Source organism: Choloepus didactylus, chromosome 8, assembly GCF_015220235.1.
Source record: "Choloepus didactylus isolate mChoDid1 chromosome 8, mChoDid1.pri, whole genome shotgun sequence".
NCBI classification, from domain to species: Eukaryota; Metazoa; Chordata; class Mammalia; order Pilosa; family Megalonychidae; genus Choloepus; species Choloepus didactylus.
This window is the reverse complement of record NC_051314.1, coordinates 93,586,286-93,601,636: the sequence shown is the minus strand read 5'-3', so window position 1 is coordinate 93,601,636 and position 15,351 is coordinate 93,586,286. Positions and strand designations below refer to the sequence as shown.

The following is a 15,351-nucleotide window of genomic DNA, read 5'->3' as shown; positions in this document are numbered from 1 at the left end:
TAAGCACAAAAAAGACACTTAACAGCATTAGCCATTAGGGAAATACAAAGAAAGCCATGGTGCGACACAAGTAAAGATGGGAAAACAAATGAGCACATGAAAAAACTTGACAATGTCAAGTGCCAGGAAGGAAGCAAACCAATTGGAAATTTCATCTTTGCTGATGGGAATTGCAATATGGTGCAGCTGCTTTTTAAAACACTTTGGCAGTTTCTTATAAAGTTAATATACACTTACCATATAACTCTGCAATCCCACTCCTAGGTATTTATTCTAGAGAAATGAAAATTTATGTTCACACAAAAACCTGTACAAAAATGTTTATATGAGATATATTCATAATCTAGATCCTAAAACAAACAGTAGGACAAGTAAGTGCAGGACAGCCATAAGATGAAATACTACTCAGCAATGAAGAGGAACACACTATTGATACATACAACAACATGGATGAATCTTAAAGGCATTAGGTTGAGTGAAAGAAGCCAAACTCAAAGGGTTACATATTGCTTGAATCCCTTTATATGACATTGTAGAAAAGGCAAAACTATAGCAACCAAGAAGAGATCAGGGTTTGCCAGGAGTTAGGTGGGAAGGAGGGACTGACCACAAAGAAGGAATGTAAGGAAGTTTTCGGGGGTATTAGAACTGTTCTGTATTCTGATTGTCGTGTATGTAACAGGAATCTATACATATATTAAAACTCATAGCTCTGTATACTAAAAAAGCATTTTTAATGTATTATTTTTAAAAAATAAAATAATGTGAATGGGTATAACATCTATTTAAAGAAAAAAATTCCAATTTTGCTTGCAAAAAAAAAAAACAAAACAAAACCCCTAACTACATGGTGTACGAAAGAGGCACACTTAAAATGATTCAGAAAGGCTAAAATTAAAGTATGGGCTAATATGTACCAGACAAATGGGCTGAAAAAGAGAGCAAGGGTAGTGATCCTGGTGAGGTATGCTTTAAAATAGAATTGAAATCTCAAAGCATGAAGCGCAACAATGAAGTTCTAAAAACCACAACCACAATGAAGACATAGCACATTAATATTTATGCATCAAATACAATAGCAACAACCTTTATGAAGAAAATAATGGAGACGCAAGAAGACGTAGATACAAAGACCCTAATAAGAGGAAAATTTAACAGACCACTTTTAATAATATGACAAATCAAGTGGACAAAAATAAGTAAGGAGAGAGATCTATACAATATAATCAAAAGGTACACCTTTTAGATATATGTCAAAATCTACATCTTGATAGTAAAGTATGCCATTAAAAACATTTAACAACTGTCTCTGAACACTCAGAATGGATGCTGGCCATAAACCACTGGCATTGGCTGAATGTGATTATTTCTCTTATTCTTACATAATCACATATTAATTGCAATTTAGCCAAAGACTAATTTGTTTTTAATTTTTGTAGCTCTTTGAAAGGAACAAAACATTTTACTTTAACTCTTTTTTGACATATGTATTCTAAAGTCACATCACACTCCTTAACTTCATCTTATATTGCAATGTGGCAAAGTTTATTTTCCTTAAATAGCACCATATGTGTCCATTCCCTTTTTAGCATGCATGTCCTGGGATGCCTTGTCATATGCATACACAGAGGATGTGGTTTTGATGAATCCCAAACAACAGAATAAGTTCTTTCTGTGACATCAAACATCTGGAGAATATTCATGCAAATGCTGTGTAACTTAATGCAGAATTCAGTTTATATATTTGACAGACATCTCTACAGACACATGGCAGTTTGTATTTTTGGTAACAGTAGCCTCTGGCATATGAATACAGACTGAATGTAGAGTAGCATAGCTTCTTTTGACAACAAGTACCTATTCCCAATAACATCTAATTTTTTTTAAATAGAGCTTTGCATTCCAGAAACACCTACAGAACCATGTGAGGTAGTTATCTTATCCTAATGGACAGAGAGAAGCAATTGTCCTAAGGTAATGCAGAAAATGGAAAAACATTTATTCAAGAAATTCTACTCATTGTTGGGAAGAACAGTGAGTCTGTGGCATTTGAGCCACTGAACTTTTTCTTTCTCCCTCTTTAGTGAGATGGTGGTTCTATTTTCACTGTGTGTGGTCAAAAGTATAGGACTTCATCTCCTAGTCTAGGGCTACAGACTCCATCTCCTAGTCTACAGCTACAGTTTCTCCCCAGGAAGAGTAGACTCCAGTATGCCTTGTTCCACCATCTCTGCTTTATACGCAAGATTGGTAGAGAGGTCTGAGGCTTCCTTCTACTCAGTCACCACTAATGGCACAGAAGATTGACCCCAGGCATGACAGGCTAAGAATACTGGGCCCCATAATCCTTATGCCAGATCACTAGAAGGACAGAGGTACCCTGCTGGGGAAGGCAAGTCAAGAAGCCCAGGGGTTAACAGCCACTACTACTAACAAAAAAACATGAGCCACTACCTCAACCCCTAGATGCAGAGATTCTGCCCAGAAGGAGAGACAGTTTGTAAAAACAGAGAGCTGCATAACTTTTCCTAAGGGGACTGATTTTTTCTGTCATAGAGTAACGCAATTAAGAGGAGGGTGGTAGCAGCATGATAGCAACAAGCAAACTGGTAGGTCAGATTAAAATTTAACATACAGAGAAAGAGGATAAGAAAAAACTAAGACGATCTCTCCTGGGTCTGACCAAGTTTCAAAGACTGACCTCAAATACCTACCTGTAATACTATACCTGCCAAGGGGCCAAAATTTAATTGGATCAGACTATGCAACAATTTATGTCTCAGGATGCTGTCAAAAACAGTAGAGAAATTATCTGTTAATTAGGGGAGGCCAAGAACTGAGTATGATACCAATTGTGGCAGGTGAGCCAGAAACCGAGCAGGGTGATCAGGGAAAGAGAAAATTAAAGAGCCCAGCTAAAACCATGGCCAGACCTGGGGGAGGAGAAGATCAGGGTGGCTCTGTGCGTACCCAAGACTTCTCCTGCTGAACAACATCAGAGGCCGCACACTTGCAGTAAACAGGCTCCACTAAAATTGTCCAGTCAAGTAAATAAGTAAGCAAACAACAAAACAGGTCCCGGAGAAGAAGGGGGAATAAGTGCCCAGAGTTGCTATACTGTATTATCTAAACATCCAGTTTTTGACCAAAAACAAAAACAAAAACAACCTGAAACAGGAAAATATGACTCATATACAGTAAAACAAATTACAAATATGGCAACAGAACCTGCCTTTGAGAGGGCCCAGATGTCAGACCTTCAAAGCAGTTGTTATAAATATGTTCAGAGAATTAAAGGAAACCATGCTTAAAAGAGTACAGGAAGCTATGACGAACTTGTCTCATCAATTAGAGAGTATCAATAAAGATATAAAAATTATTCAAAAGGACCAAACAGCAATTCTGTGTTAAAATACAATAACCAAAAGGAAACATTCACTAGAGAGGCCAATAGTAGATTTGAACTGGAAGAAGGAAGAATGAGCAAATTTGGACAAAGATCAGAAGAGATAATACAGTATGAAGAACAGAGATAAAAAAGGATAAAGAACAATGAAAGGCCAAAGATAAAGGAACACGATTAAATGCACCAGCATATGCATAATTGGAGTGCCAGAAGAAGAGAAGAGAGATAAAGAGCAGAGAGTATTTTTGAAGAAATAATGGCTTAAAAATCCCCAAATTTGGCAAAATACATTAATCTACACATCTAAGAAGAATAACATATTCTAAGTTTGGTAAACACAAAGATATCCATATCCAGACACATAAAAGAAAAGAAGGTGAAAGACAAAGACAGAGAGAATATCTGAAAGCAGCCAGAGAAAAATCAAATGCCTCATACATTGGAACCCCAATAAGAGCAACATCTGACTTCTCATCAGAAACAATAAAAGCCAAAGACAATGGAAAGACATAAAGTGTTGAAAGAAAAAAACACCCTATAAACCAAGAATCTAATATTCAGAAATACTGTCTTTCAAAAATGATGACAAAATAAAGATATTCCAGATAAACAAACTGACAGAATTTGTTGCTGGTAGACTTGAATTATAAGACATACTAAAGGAAGTTTCTTCAGGCCAAAAGAAAGTGACATCAGACAGAAATACAAATCCATACACACTCACACACACAAAAGAACCAAAAAACCTAACAACAACTAAACAAAGAGCACTGGTAAAGGTAATTGTGTAGGTAATTGCAAAAGTCACTATAATTGCAGATTTCTTCCTTTCTTTCTCCTCCATATTTCTTCTCTTAACTGGTTTAAAAATAAGTTGTGTAAAATAATATGTATATAATTGTATCACTGGTCTATAACATACAGAATTGTAATATAAATGACAATAACAGCAAAGAAGAGATGGGTGGGAGGAAAGCTGTATTGGAGTAAGGAAGTGACGCCAGATGGCAACTCAAATCCACAGGAAGAAATAAGTGGACCACAAATGATAAATAAGAAAGTTCATCAAACAAAATCTAGATATATAATTGCTCTCATTTCTCCTCTCAGCTTCATTAAAAGACAAACAATTATAAAAAATAATTAAAACAGTATATTGTTGAGTTTTTAACATATATAGACCAAATATGTATAGCATAAAATATTGCCAGATCCTATTTTAGTTTCTGTACCTGTATTAAGATTTCTACATTTATTCATGTTAATTTTTTTCTCATTGATTTTAGTCCATAGTTTTAGTGTCTCTTGAGAGATTCTTTTCATTCTTCTTCCCTAATATAACAAATGTCCTCTACACCTAACATAAGCATAACTTCTATGTCATATGGTGGAAATTATAATTTGGAAATTCCAAGAGAGGTCTGTGGCAAACCATTAGTGACTTTCTTGAATTGATATAAATGTCAATTGGCTAGGAATTTACTTAACTATGCCATATTCATCCTTGCATCTTTGCATCTTATAAAAATGTTCTTCAGAACAATTCCTTGTTAAAAATGAGACAATAAATTTTCTTCTAGGAAGCATACTTGACTGGCAACCATGGAGATGAAACAAAAGGATACACCAGAAAGCTCTGGAAGTAAGGGATAAAAACAAAATAAAGAAATGGATATGCAGTATTTCACAACCAATGTTAGCAGCAGTGTATGAAAGTTACATACATGTGATCCATTCCTTACCCTTGTAATGCATATCAATTCATTTTCATGGACTAAGTGGAAAGATTAAAAATGATAAAGCAAATGAGAGGAGAAATAGGGCCTTAAAAATTCCAATTATTATACCTTCCCAAACAAATGCAAACTTGACCAAGATGCTTTTCCTCCAAATTCACCCATAACCTTTGAAATAAAAAATGTATAGGAAGTTTTTCATTTGCTATTTACTTGTGTTTCTTGTAATATTCTGGCCAAGAAAATGAATGAAGATAAACAGCATCAAGTATTTTTTTGTAGTGAAGGAAGAAAATATCAAATACCTGTGGGCACCTGGCAGCACTATAGCAATCTCCAGCAGTGGCAAATGGAACAGCTTTTCCAAATACTGTCTGGGAAAAAAGAAGATCTGTAGCTAGAAAATAAAAATTGAAACCCTTTAGCATTAGGACAATATTGCAATCTTCATTGCTTCATTGTAAAATACAGTCTTCATATTCTTTTCTTAAATATATTTTTTATATTTAATTCAAATTTTTACATAGAAATTCTGTCACAATATAGTACTTACCACAGACAGGCTCTCAATAAATAAAATTTCTTTGGTAAAATATATTCATCTTATAAATTGCCCGAAGAAGTGACAGACAACATTTGCTAACAGTTTTAGCAAACTTTCCTGGTTGGTAATAGTGCTAGGTATTCTACAAAGTGTATAAAAAATAGAATCATTAAATCAAACAGTTTGGAAGGAAACCTAAAGGTCAGCTGGTCTCCAATCACTTATTCATGCTTGAATCACTAAATAATATCCCAACCAGGTAGTCATCCAGTCAGGGGTTGTCATCTCCATGATGTTGTTTCAAATCACTTTACTTTCCAAGAACACTACAAGATCACCACATGCTACATAATGAAGCCAGTCCCCTGGAAGTAATACCCAAAGTTAGCATTTCTGGAAATATCTATCATACCTCCAAGGGAAGTTTCGAAAAGCAGAAGGTCTTCACTGGTATGCTAGAGCCAGCTTTAACTAGCGCATGAGAGCCTACTGTATGCTTCTCACTACAATCCATGTACAGTGAGAACATGGCGGTGGCTTGAAATTGACCATGGTGGGAATATGTATATCATAGAAATTGGCAAACACCACAAATCAGACTTTAAAATTTTTTTCTGGAGAGCTGGTTGTTCAACATTTGCTCATCAAGACTTATGGATGGCACTTAAGAGTTGGGGCTGGGGCAGAATGGAGACACAACTTTCAAATCATCTTGTGCTGGTATCTTCTTCAAAAGCATGACAACCAGCCAATATTTTCAGTTCCAAGAACAAATTACACAATGGTGACTCCCAAGTATATAGTCAATCCTGCTGTCTCAGATGAGTTCCACAACATAAATCAAACTCCTGTTGGACATCATTACCTGGATGACCCACAAACATCTTAATTTAATATGTCCAAAGCTAAATGCATTACCTTTTTCTCCAAACTTCTTTCCCTTTCTGTATTTCTCATGTCACCAAACAGAATAATACCACCATTCACCTGGTTACTTTGGAAATATTTCTAAATATTCCATATCACTATTCCTCATATTCCAAGTCAGAAAATCCTATAGAATCTACCTTTTTAATATTTCTCAAATACATCATCTCTCTATTCTAACCCATGTCATTAATTCAAGCCCTCATCACTTTCTACCTTCATAGCTAATTGTTTTCATGGATACAAATTTTTTCTCCCTCCAACCAAATCTGTTCTCTCCCCAACTTAAACTTTTATCCCAATGGTTCCCATAACATATAAGATAAACTTCAATTTCTTAGTTTAATATACATTGCCCTCCATGATCTGATTCCTGGGAACTTCTCTTATAGGCTATCATCCCCAGACTCCATTCATTTTATGCTTAGATCTTATTAGAGAGAGCCAAGTAATAAAATAAATATTATATTATGTTAGAGGTGATAATTGCTATGGATGAAAATATAGCAGGAAAGAGGATGAGGAGGAAGGGAATATAGGGATGAAGAGTGGTCTAGGATGACTTCATTGAGTACATGAATTTGAGCAGAGAACCAAAAGAAATGAAGGGGTACACAACAGAGATGACTGTAGGATGACTGTTTCAGGCCGGTGGAAGGGTAAGTAAGGCTTTGAAGCAGGGCATGCTTGGTGTGTTTAAGGAACAGCAGCAAGGTCAGTGAGTCTAGAGAAGGGTGTGAAAAGTGGAGGGGGATGGATGCTCAGAGATGAGACCAGAGAGGTAAATAAGGTGGGGAGTCAGGCTGAACTTTGTTGACCTATGAAAGGACTCTAGACTTGACTCTGAGTTAGATGGAAAATGATTGGAGAGTTTTGAGCAGAAAAATGACACGGCATGATATATGTTTTATGGGATCACTCAGGCTTCTCTGTTGTGAGATTCTAGGTCAGGAGGGTGGAGAGCACTATAATAACTGAGGCAGAAATATTGGTTGGTAGGCATAATAATCTAGGTGAAAAATAATGTGGACTTGGAACAAAGTGACAGCAAATTAGGTAGTGAAAAATAATGAAATTCAGTATGTATTTTGAAGATTGACCTACGGGACTTAATGCTGTGGGTGTGAGAGAAAGGGAAGAATTAAGGATGATGCTAGGTTTCAGCCAGAGTAACAGGAAGAATAGAGTTGCCATGTACGGAGATAGTGAAAATTTGCGGTAGAAGAAGCAAGTTTGGCAGAATATATTGGAAGTTTGGTTTTGGATATGTTGGCTTTGAGATGCCACTTAGATATCCTAAATAAAGTTTCTCATTAGGTTGGATTTTGGAAATCAGGCTAGCAGTCCAAACAGGAGACATACACTTGAGACTGCCATTTAATAGATTTTTTTGAAGCCTATAAATTGAATGGGATCTGTTCTAGTTTGCTAATGCTGCTGGAATGCAAAACACCAGAGATGGATTGGCTTTTATAAAAGGGGGTTTATTTGGTTACACAGTTATAGTCTTAAGGCCATAAAGTGTCCAAGATAATACATCAGCAATTGGGTACCTTCACTGCAGGATGGCCAATGGTGTCTGGAAAACCTCTGTTAGCTGGAAAGGCACATGGCTGGCCTCTGCTCCAAGTTCTGGTTTCAAAATGGTTTTCTCCCAGGACGTTCCTCTCTAGGCTGCAGTTCCTCAAAAATGTCACTCTTAGTTGCACTTGGGATATTTGTCCTCTCTCAGCTTCTCCAGAGCAAGAGTCTGCTTTCAACGTCCGTCTTCAAACTGTCTCTCATCTGCAGCTCCTGTGCTTTCTTCAAAGTGTCCCTTTCGGCTGTAGCTTCTCTTCAGAATGTCACTCACAGCTGCACTGAGTTCCCCTTGTCTGTCAGCTCATTTATATGGCTCCACTGATCAACTTAGACCCACCCCGAATGGGTGGAGCAATACCTTCATGGAAATTATCCAGAGTCACCACCCACAGCTGGGTGGGGCACATTCCAAAGAAACACTCAAAGAACTTCCATCTAAACAACACTGATGACATCTGCTCACACAAGATTACATCAAAGATAATGGCATTTGGGGGACACAATATATTCAAACTGGCACAGGATCTATCTCTGAGAAAATAAACAAGTCCTAAAGCTCTTCAAAATTTAGTGTTGTGGAAGATGAAGAGAAATGAGCAAAGCTGTGAAACAATGAAAAAGGCAGGAGAAAGAGTGGCTAAGACAGGCACTGAATCAAGAGAGGGTGGTGGTCTGGAAACCAAATGCTGCTGATAGGTTAAAGATGAAAACCAAGAATTTTTCATTGGATTTAGGGAAATAGAGGTCACTGATGATTTTGATAAGGTCTGTTTCCTGGGAGTGGAAAGACTGATTAGAGTGAATTCAGCAGAGCATGGGAGAAGAGAAATTGGAGAGTAAGAGCAATGAATCAAATAAACGAAAGTAGTGACTGGAAGGGAAGGAGGTCAAGAGGATTTCTCATTAATTAAAATTAAGATAGAAAAAATAAGAGCATGTTTCTCTATGCAGGATGTAAATGATCCAGCAGAGAGGAAAAATTGATGTAAGACAGAAAGTGGGATAAGCTGAAATGATGTCCTTGAATAGGTATGAGACAATGAGTCTGGGGCAAGGTTGGCCTTAGATGGGATCTTGGATGGTTCATCCACAGTAACAGAACAGAAGACAAAGTATAAGGGTATAGACAAGTGGGTTGGTAGATGTGGCAGTGGGAGCTTGTGGAAATTCTCTTTTGATTGTTCTTATTTTCTCAGTGAAATAGGAAGTAATATCATCAGCAATGATTGAATAGAGTAGAGAAGGTATCAGAAACTTTAGAAATTTGAGGCTAGAAGAGTACTTGAGTTACACATTTAGGAGCGTGGGAGAGTGAACAGACTAGGGAAACGCAATAATACAAGACAGCACTAAGGGTCCATCTAAGCCTGGCAGTCATGTGTTTAAAGTGAGACCAGTCGGATGTCTGAGTATCATTTGTTACATTCAGATTCATGGTGCAGGTACAGAGTGGATGAAAAGTTCAATTTAACCAAGACTGGATTTTGCAATGCAAATTGAGGAAGGAAAAGAAAGGCAAGATACTTGAAAACGTATATAATTGATCATGTACCCTCAGGTCCCAGAACAATGCCTGGCAAATAGCAGAAGAGTTTGATAAATTAATAAAAAATTACAGCCTAATAAGCAGCAAATAAGTACCAATTTTTCATCATATATTTAGCAATTACCTGACATAAAATGGTTATTAAATACTGACCAGTATTTATAGAATATGTGCAACACATTGACTGAACATATTCTAAGTATTATCTCTTAATCTTCACCAAAAAAGAAAGAAAAAGGAAAGGAAGGAAGGGAGAAAGGATGGGAAGGGAAGAAACAAAGGCAGGAAGAAAAGAAAAGAAAACCAAAAAACTAAGAGGCATCTTCTCATTTTACGAATGAAGTAACCTAACCTTAAAGAGACACGCCCAAGTTCACATAACTGGTAAACGGAGGCAAAGAATTTGCACATATACAGCCTGACTCCGGAGTTTGTGCTCTTAAAAATAGCAAAATATTGCTTCCCCACTGTAATAAATGGTGGATTCTCAGTAAATGGTAGTGATTACTACCAATAATTGTTCATAATTGGGTGAAAGTTATTTAGATATTATGCACTCATGCATTCACTCTCAAATATTTGTTCATTTCTTTTATAGTTCAGGAACTGTGGTAGGCATTGGGGATTCAGCAGCAATAAAGACAGACTCTGCTTCTAAAATAAGCTTTGCCTTTTCATGCAGACATTCAACTTGCCAGATGGCAGGCTACATTATTCTCAGTGTATATAGGGTTCTGTAAATATCTTTTGACTTGACTGTATTATAAATAATTACCCAAAAATGCAGCGTGGTCCATAACCTGGGTCTGGGTGGGACTTTATGTCCCCACAATGCCAGTTACCAACTGTATGAGATGGGACAATAACTTCTATATATGCAACTCAGTTTCATCATCTGCAATATTGTGATACAATACCTAACACAGGGTTGCTACAGAGAGCAAATGAGATAATGTATGTAAAATAGTCAGTAAATTATAATTTGAAATTAATGTTAATTTTTACTTTAAACTCTCTCCAAAATCTATGCAAGTATGTTGGAGATCTTAATTTTCTTATTCTTAATGTAACTGGAGCGTTTAAAGTTTTTATCTTCGAAGGGCAGCATATTGTCATTGTCATTACCATTACATTTTTTATTAAGGGTCCCTATGATCCATGTCATTGCACAGAAAGTAAATAGTAAATGACTTAAATATATATATATATATTTTAAACAATTATTGCAAAATGCTAGGCTGTTCTCTATACCCCGATTATCATGTACCAGCATTTTGTGAGGCTTTCATTAACAAATGGAGGATTTTCATATTACAAGTAGAAATTTAGAACTTACTTTTAATTTGCATAGAAGTGAGATCAACTCTTATTTTGCTGAAAATAGTATATCCAGCAGCCAGGTAGTCATTTGTACATTCACAGTCTTGCCTTCTACTTCCATTGAAAGGACATTCATATGGATTTTGTAGTCTGTAATAATATTAGAATATTGTTAATATTAAGCACAGGTATTAGGTCACAATGTATATAAATGGTAAACTTTGGAAGTGGGAAGGTAAAAGACACACTTCTGCTTTTTAACATTATAGCATCAACAATTTAAGTAGGAAAGTAGTAATAAATGACAACGTTAACAGAAAATTCTCAACCTTAAATTCAATAATAGTTTGTGGAAAAATAATTCGGCTATAATTCTCCTAGATTTTGTTACTGGAATTAATTTGACTTATAGGAAAATAAACATAGGTCTTAAATTCGTCCTCTCTCTGTTTTCCCACGGCTCACCCACAGTATTCTTCATATTCAGATGCCATTAGTCAGTCTCTCTATGTGCACAAATTAACACACAAGTCTTTATTATTGAGCAGGTATGGACAATATCAGGCCTTAATATTTCCCTCTGTTCTGAATTGCTTGTTCTATATGTGAATTCTTCAGGCAAGAACTTCTAATTCTCTTCAAGGACAATAAAAATGCACAGAAAGACTGAAACACAGTTTGTACCTAAAGCTGTACACTTCAGAAAAGTTGTCTTCTCCATCTTTGGCCAGTGATAGATATTCTTTGGGGTTCTCCAAGTGCATGCCTGCACAATGAATCTAAAGGAAAAATGCAAACATCTAGAACAGCTTCTCCAAGTCACTGGTCTAACAAAAGGACAAATATTCTATGATTCCACTTATATGAAATATCTCAAATAAGCAAATTCACAGACAGAAAGTAGACTAGAGGTTACTAGGGGCTGAGGGGAGGGAGGAATGGGGCATCGTTGCTTAACAGGTTCAGAGTTTCTATTTGGGGTCATAAAAAGTCTTGGTAATAGATGGTGGTAGTGTTAGCACAACATTGCGAATGCAATGAATACCACTAAAGTGTACATTTAAAAATGGTTAAAATAGAAATGTATGTATTATATATGTTAGCACAATAAAAATGTCAATAATGCGTGTTAAAATCAAATAGGAACAGTTTTTATGTACCTTTATTATTCTTCCGTTAATGTTAAGGTAATATTCACCATCCTTGTTAATGTGGTTTTTCACCTGGATTTCTTTGCAGCTTGTAAATGTTTCACCTTTAAGGCAAGTGAATATAACTTATGAGCACCAAACAGATTTACAAACACAGCATCAAATTAATCATAAAAACATTGCTACACTCTGAAAATCTGTATATTTTACTTGGTGGAATGTATACTCATTTATTTATGGAGTATATGAATATTTATTTTCAAATTTTAATTAGCACATCTTAGGGACACTTAGGTACTAGATAGATTTTTGAAGTGTATTACTTACAGTCATTGGCATAACATTTCTTTTGAGCATCTGGTTTTAAATGCTTTAAACATAAGTCACTGGACCAACCATTTTCAGCCATGCACTGCACTCTTCTCTCCATTAACCCAACTCCACAAGTCACTGAGCACTGTTAACAGAGTAAAATTTGAAGGCAAAAGATATAGTATGATAAGACCAGTAAATCAATGCCTCCTCTCAGACTAGGTCCATGTGAAACTACATGATGTTCAGTAATGGCTAGAAGTAATGCAGATCAAAAATATCCTGGAAAGGGAATCCTAGGCAACAGCCTGACTCTAGTATTTCTCCAAAATGGTTTCCTTTAATTTACTTTGTATAGTTATATCAACAGTACATTGTAAATACTTAATAAACATTAACGAATGATGGTTATTAAGACTGCTTAGTTTGTCCTCATTAATTTGCGTGTTAAAATTGCAGATCAATATTTACTTGCTTTCCATCAAGTAAACTGGGAATGGAATATAGTGCAAATAACTTTCATTACTCATATATTAGGTTTATTTACTTATTGATTAACAAATAAATATTTCTTAATACCTACTCAAAGTGCAAGCCATTGTACAAGGCTCGCACTTTGAATAGAAATAAGTATTAGTTATGGTGTCTGTTTACAAGCAGGTTATAGCAACCATGGGAAGGGAGATAAGGTATTTTTACAAATAACTGAAAAAGTGGTTTTTAGACAATAGGACTAAAAGACAGTTCTGAGGAACTTCTTAGACATGCAGACTGCTGGGCAAATCACACTTAGGAAGTGTCATTTGGAAGGTTTTAATTTCATAATTAAACACTGACCTTGCTCCATTTTCCAACTTTCCAAGTGGCCATGTGCAAACAGCTCCCAAAATTGCATTTGTAAACCTGAGGGGAAGGCAGCACAGGGCATTCTCGATAGGTTATAGGCCAAATTTCATGACGCTTAGTTTTCTTAGATCGTATCCCAATACAGTATGTAATCCTTTGTTGGTAACTAAATCCACAGCTTCCTGAACACTGAAAAATATATAATCACAAGGGGAAGAAAATATGCCATTAAATTTAGCAAGAGCTTAGTACATCCAGGTGCTTAATATACATTAAGTTATGCCATTCCCATAATCCCATCAATCCCATTTTTAGCCTCATTTTGCAAATGAGTAAGCAAAGTTTCAGCTACATTAGGCAACTTTCCCAGAATTGCACTAATAAATGGAAGAACCAAGATACAGCTTAGATTCTCTATCTGTAGAGTCTATGTTTTTATTGAATGAAACTTTATCTTTTGAAAGGTACAACTCTGGAGAAACAAAACACATTAGAGGTTCTTACCTGAAATGAAGGACACTTATTAGACTTAACTTATTAGCAACAGTGTATAATTTTGCATGCATTTATTTTAATACATATAGTGTGACATGTAACCCATCTTGACTAAAATAGGTAAGTGATTTAAATATAAAGTCCCAAGACAAAAATAGGTAAATAGACTTCTGATCCAGCAAATTGGAATAACAAAAAATAGATTTACCTTCCCATATGAAACAACCAAAACAACTGGACAAAACATGACTTTTAAGATACTAGACATCAGGTAATGAAAGACAGTGATCACTGACACATGGAAAACAAACAAAATGGCCATATAATTACCCCAGCCTACTGCTTTGAGAGAATTTGCAGGTCTTGGAACAAGGAGAGGGAACCCAAGGGGAGTGCAGTAGATTCCCTGAGATGAGGAGAGAGAGCTAAGAGTCTCAGGAGACCAAGTGAGCACAGAGCACCAAAGAAGAGGTGACTGAACAGAGAGAGAACTCCAGAGAAATGTAGAGGGTTTCCTGTCCTACCTTAGAATTCAGCAAAGTTCTGACCAGTGCAGTCTGTGAAGAAACCACATGAGGCTTGCAAAAGAACCACCCCAAAGAGAGAAGTTACTGGGTCTGTGTCATAAAGGGCTAACCACAGTGCCTGTTCCCTCCAGCCAGACTGAGAAACTTAGATATACATGAAGCATTGGGTAGAAGACTCAGAAGGGTCTTATTACAGTAGTGCAGAATAATTAAACCTAGATTAAACAATGCACTGGTTTCACCTAACAAATTTTAAAAGAAAGACGAGCAAGGATTAAACTGCTTCCAAATAACATAACTTCCCACATCAAAGCTCAAAATAAATGGATAGGATTAAAGAAAATCCAATAACCAAAAAGGCAAAATTCACAATTTCTAGCATGCAATAAAAAAATTAACTGGCCACACAAAGAAGCAGCCACAACCCCTAATGAGGAGAAAAATCCATCCATCAAAACAGACTCAGAAGGGTGACATGAGTGAAAAAGGCAAGCAAGGACTTCTGAAAATTCTCACCTCCATAAAAGCAATTAGAAAACAGGTAATAATTTCAGAACCAACTTTCTCAGAACTATGGCCATTAACCAAAGGCTTGCCACAATCCAAGAGATGTTTATTTAAGAAACATAGCTGAATCTCAGGAAGAACATTGAGCTTTGTGGCATTTTAACTTGCCCTACTCTTATCCCTCTCTTCACTCCCAGCTCCATGGTAGCCTTTAAAATTAATAATACACAGTCACAGTGAAAACCAGCAGCCGGGAAACCACCAGAAGGGCAGAGGCTCCTTCAAAGCCTCATTCTCAGAGAATTGCCATTATTTGACACATCTTGTGGATCACTGGAAGATCTCAGTTGCAAGGCTGTGTTTATTTGACTTGACTTGGAGCTGAGCCATTGTAACTTTTTACCCAGGGGCATTTGTTGAATACAATTAGAAGCAATTGTTTAACTTTGTGGC

General features: G+C 36.2%; 1 protein-coding gene across 3 annotated transcripts in view; it reads right to left on the bottom strand.

Annotated features, from left to right (window-relative positions):
- Window positions 1–15,351, bottom strand: part of ADAMTS20 (ADAM metallopeptidase with thrombospondin type 1 motif 20) — a 189,877-nt gene that overhangs the window by 15,760 nt on the left and 158,766 nt on the right. For all 3 annotated transcript variants that reach the window (XM_037847952.1, XM_037847954.1, XM_037847953.1), the window contains 6 exons: window positions 13,361–13,558; window positions 12,539–12,668; window positions 12,221–12,315; window positions 11,745–11,839; window positions 11,077–11,210; window positions 5,448–5,539 (listed from right to left, as the gene is read on the bottom strand). In XM_037847952.1, the coding sequence (XP_037703880.1) occupies window positions 5,448–5,539; window positions 11,077–11,210; window positions 11,745–11,839; window positions 12,221–12,315; window positions 12,539–12,668; window positions 13,361–13,558 (744 nt within the window). The remainder of the gene's footprint in view (window positions 1–5,447; window positions 5,540–11,076; window positions 11,211–11,744; window positions 11,840–12,220; window positions 12,316–12,538; window positions 12,669–13,360; window positions 13,559–15,351) is intronic.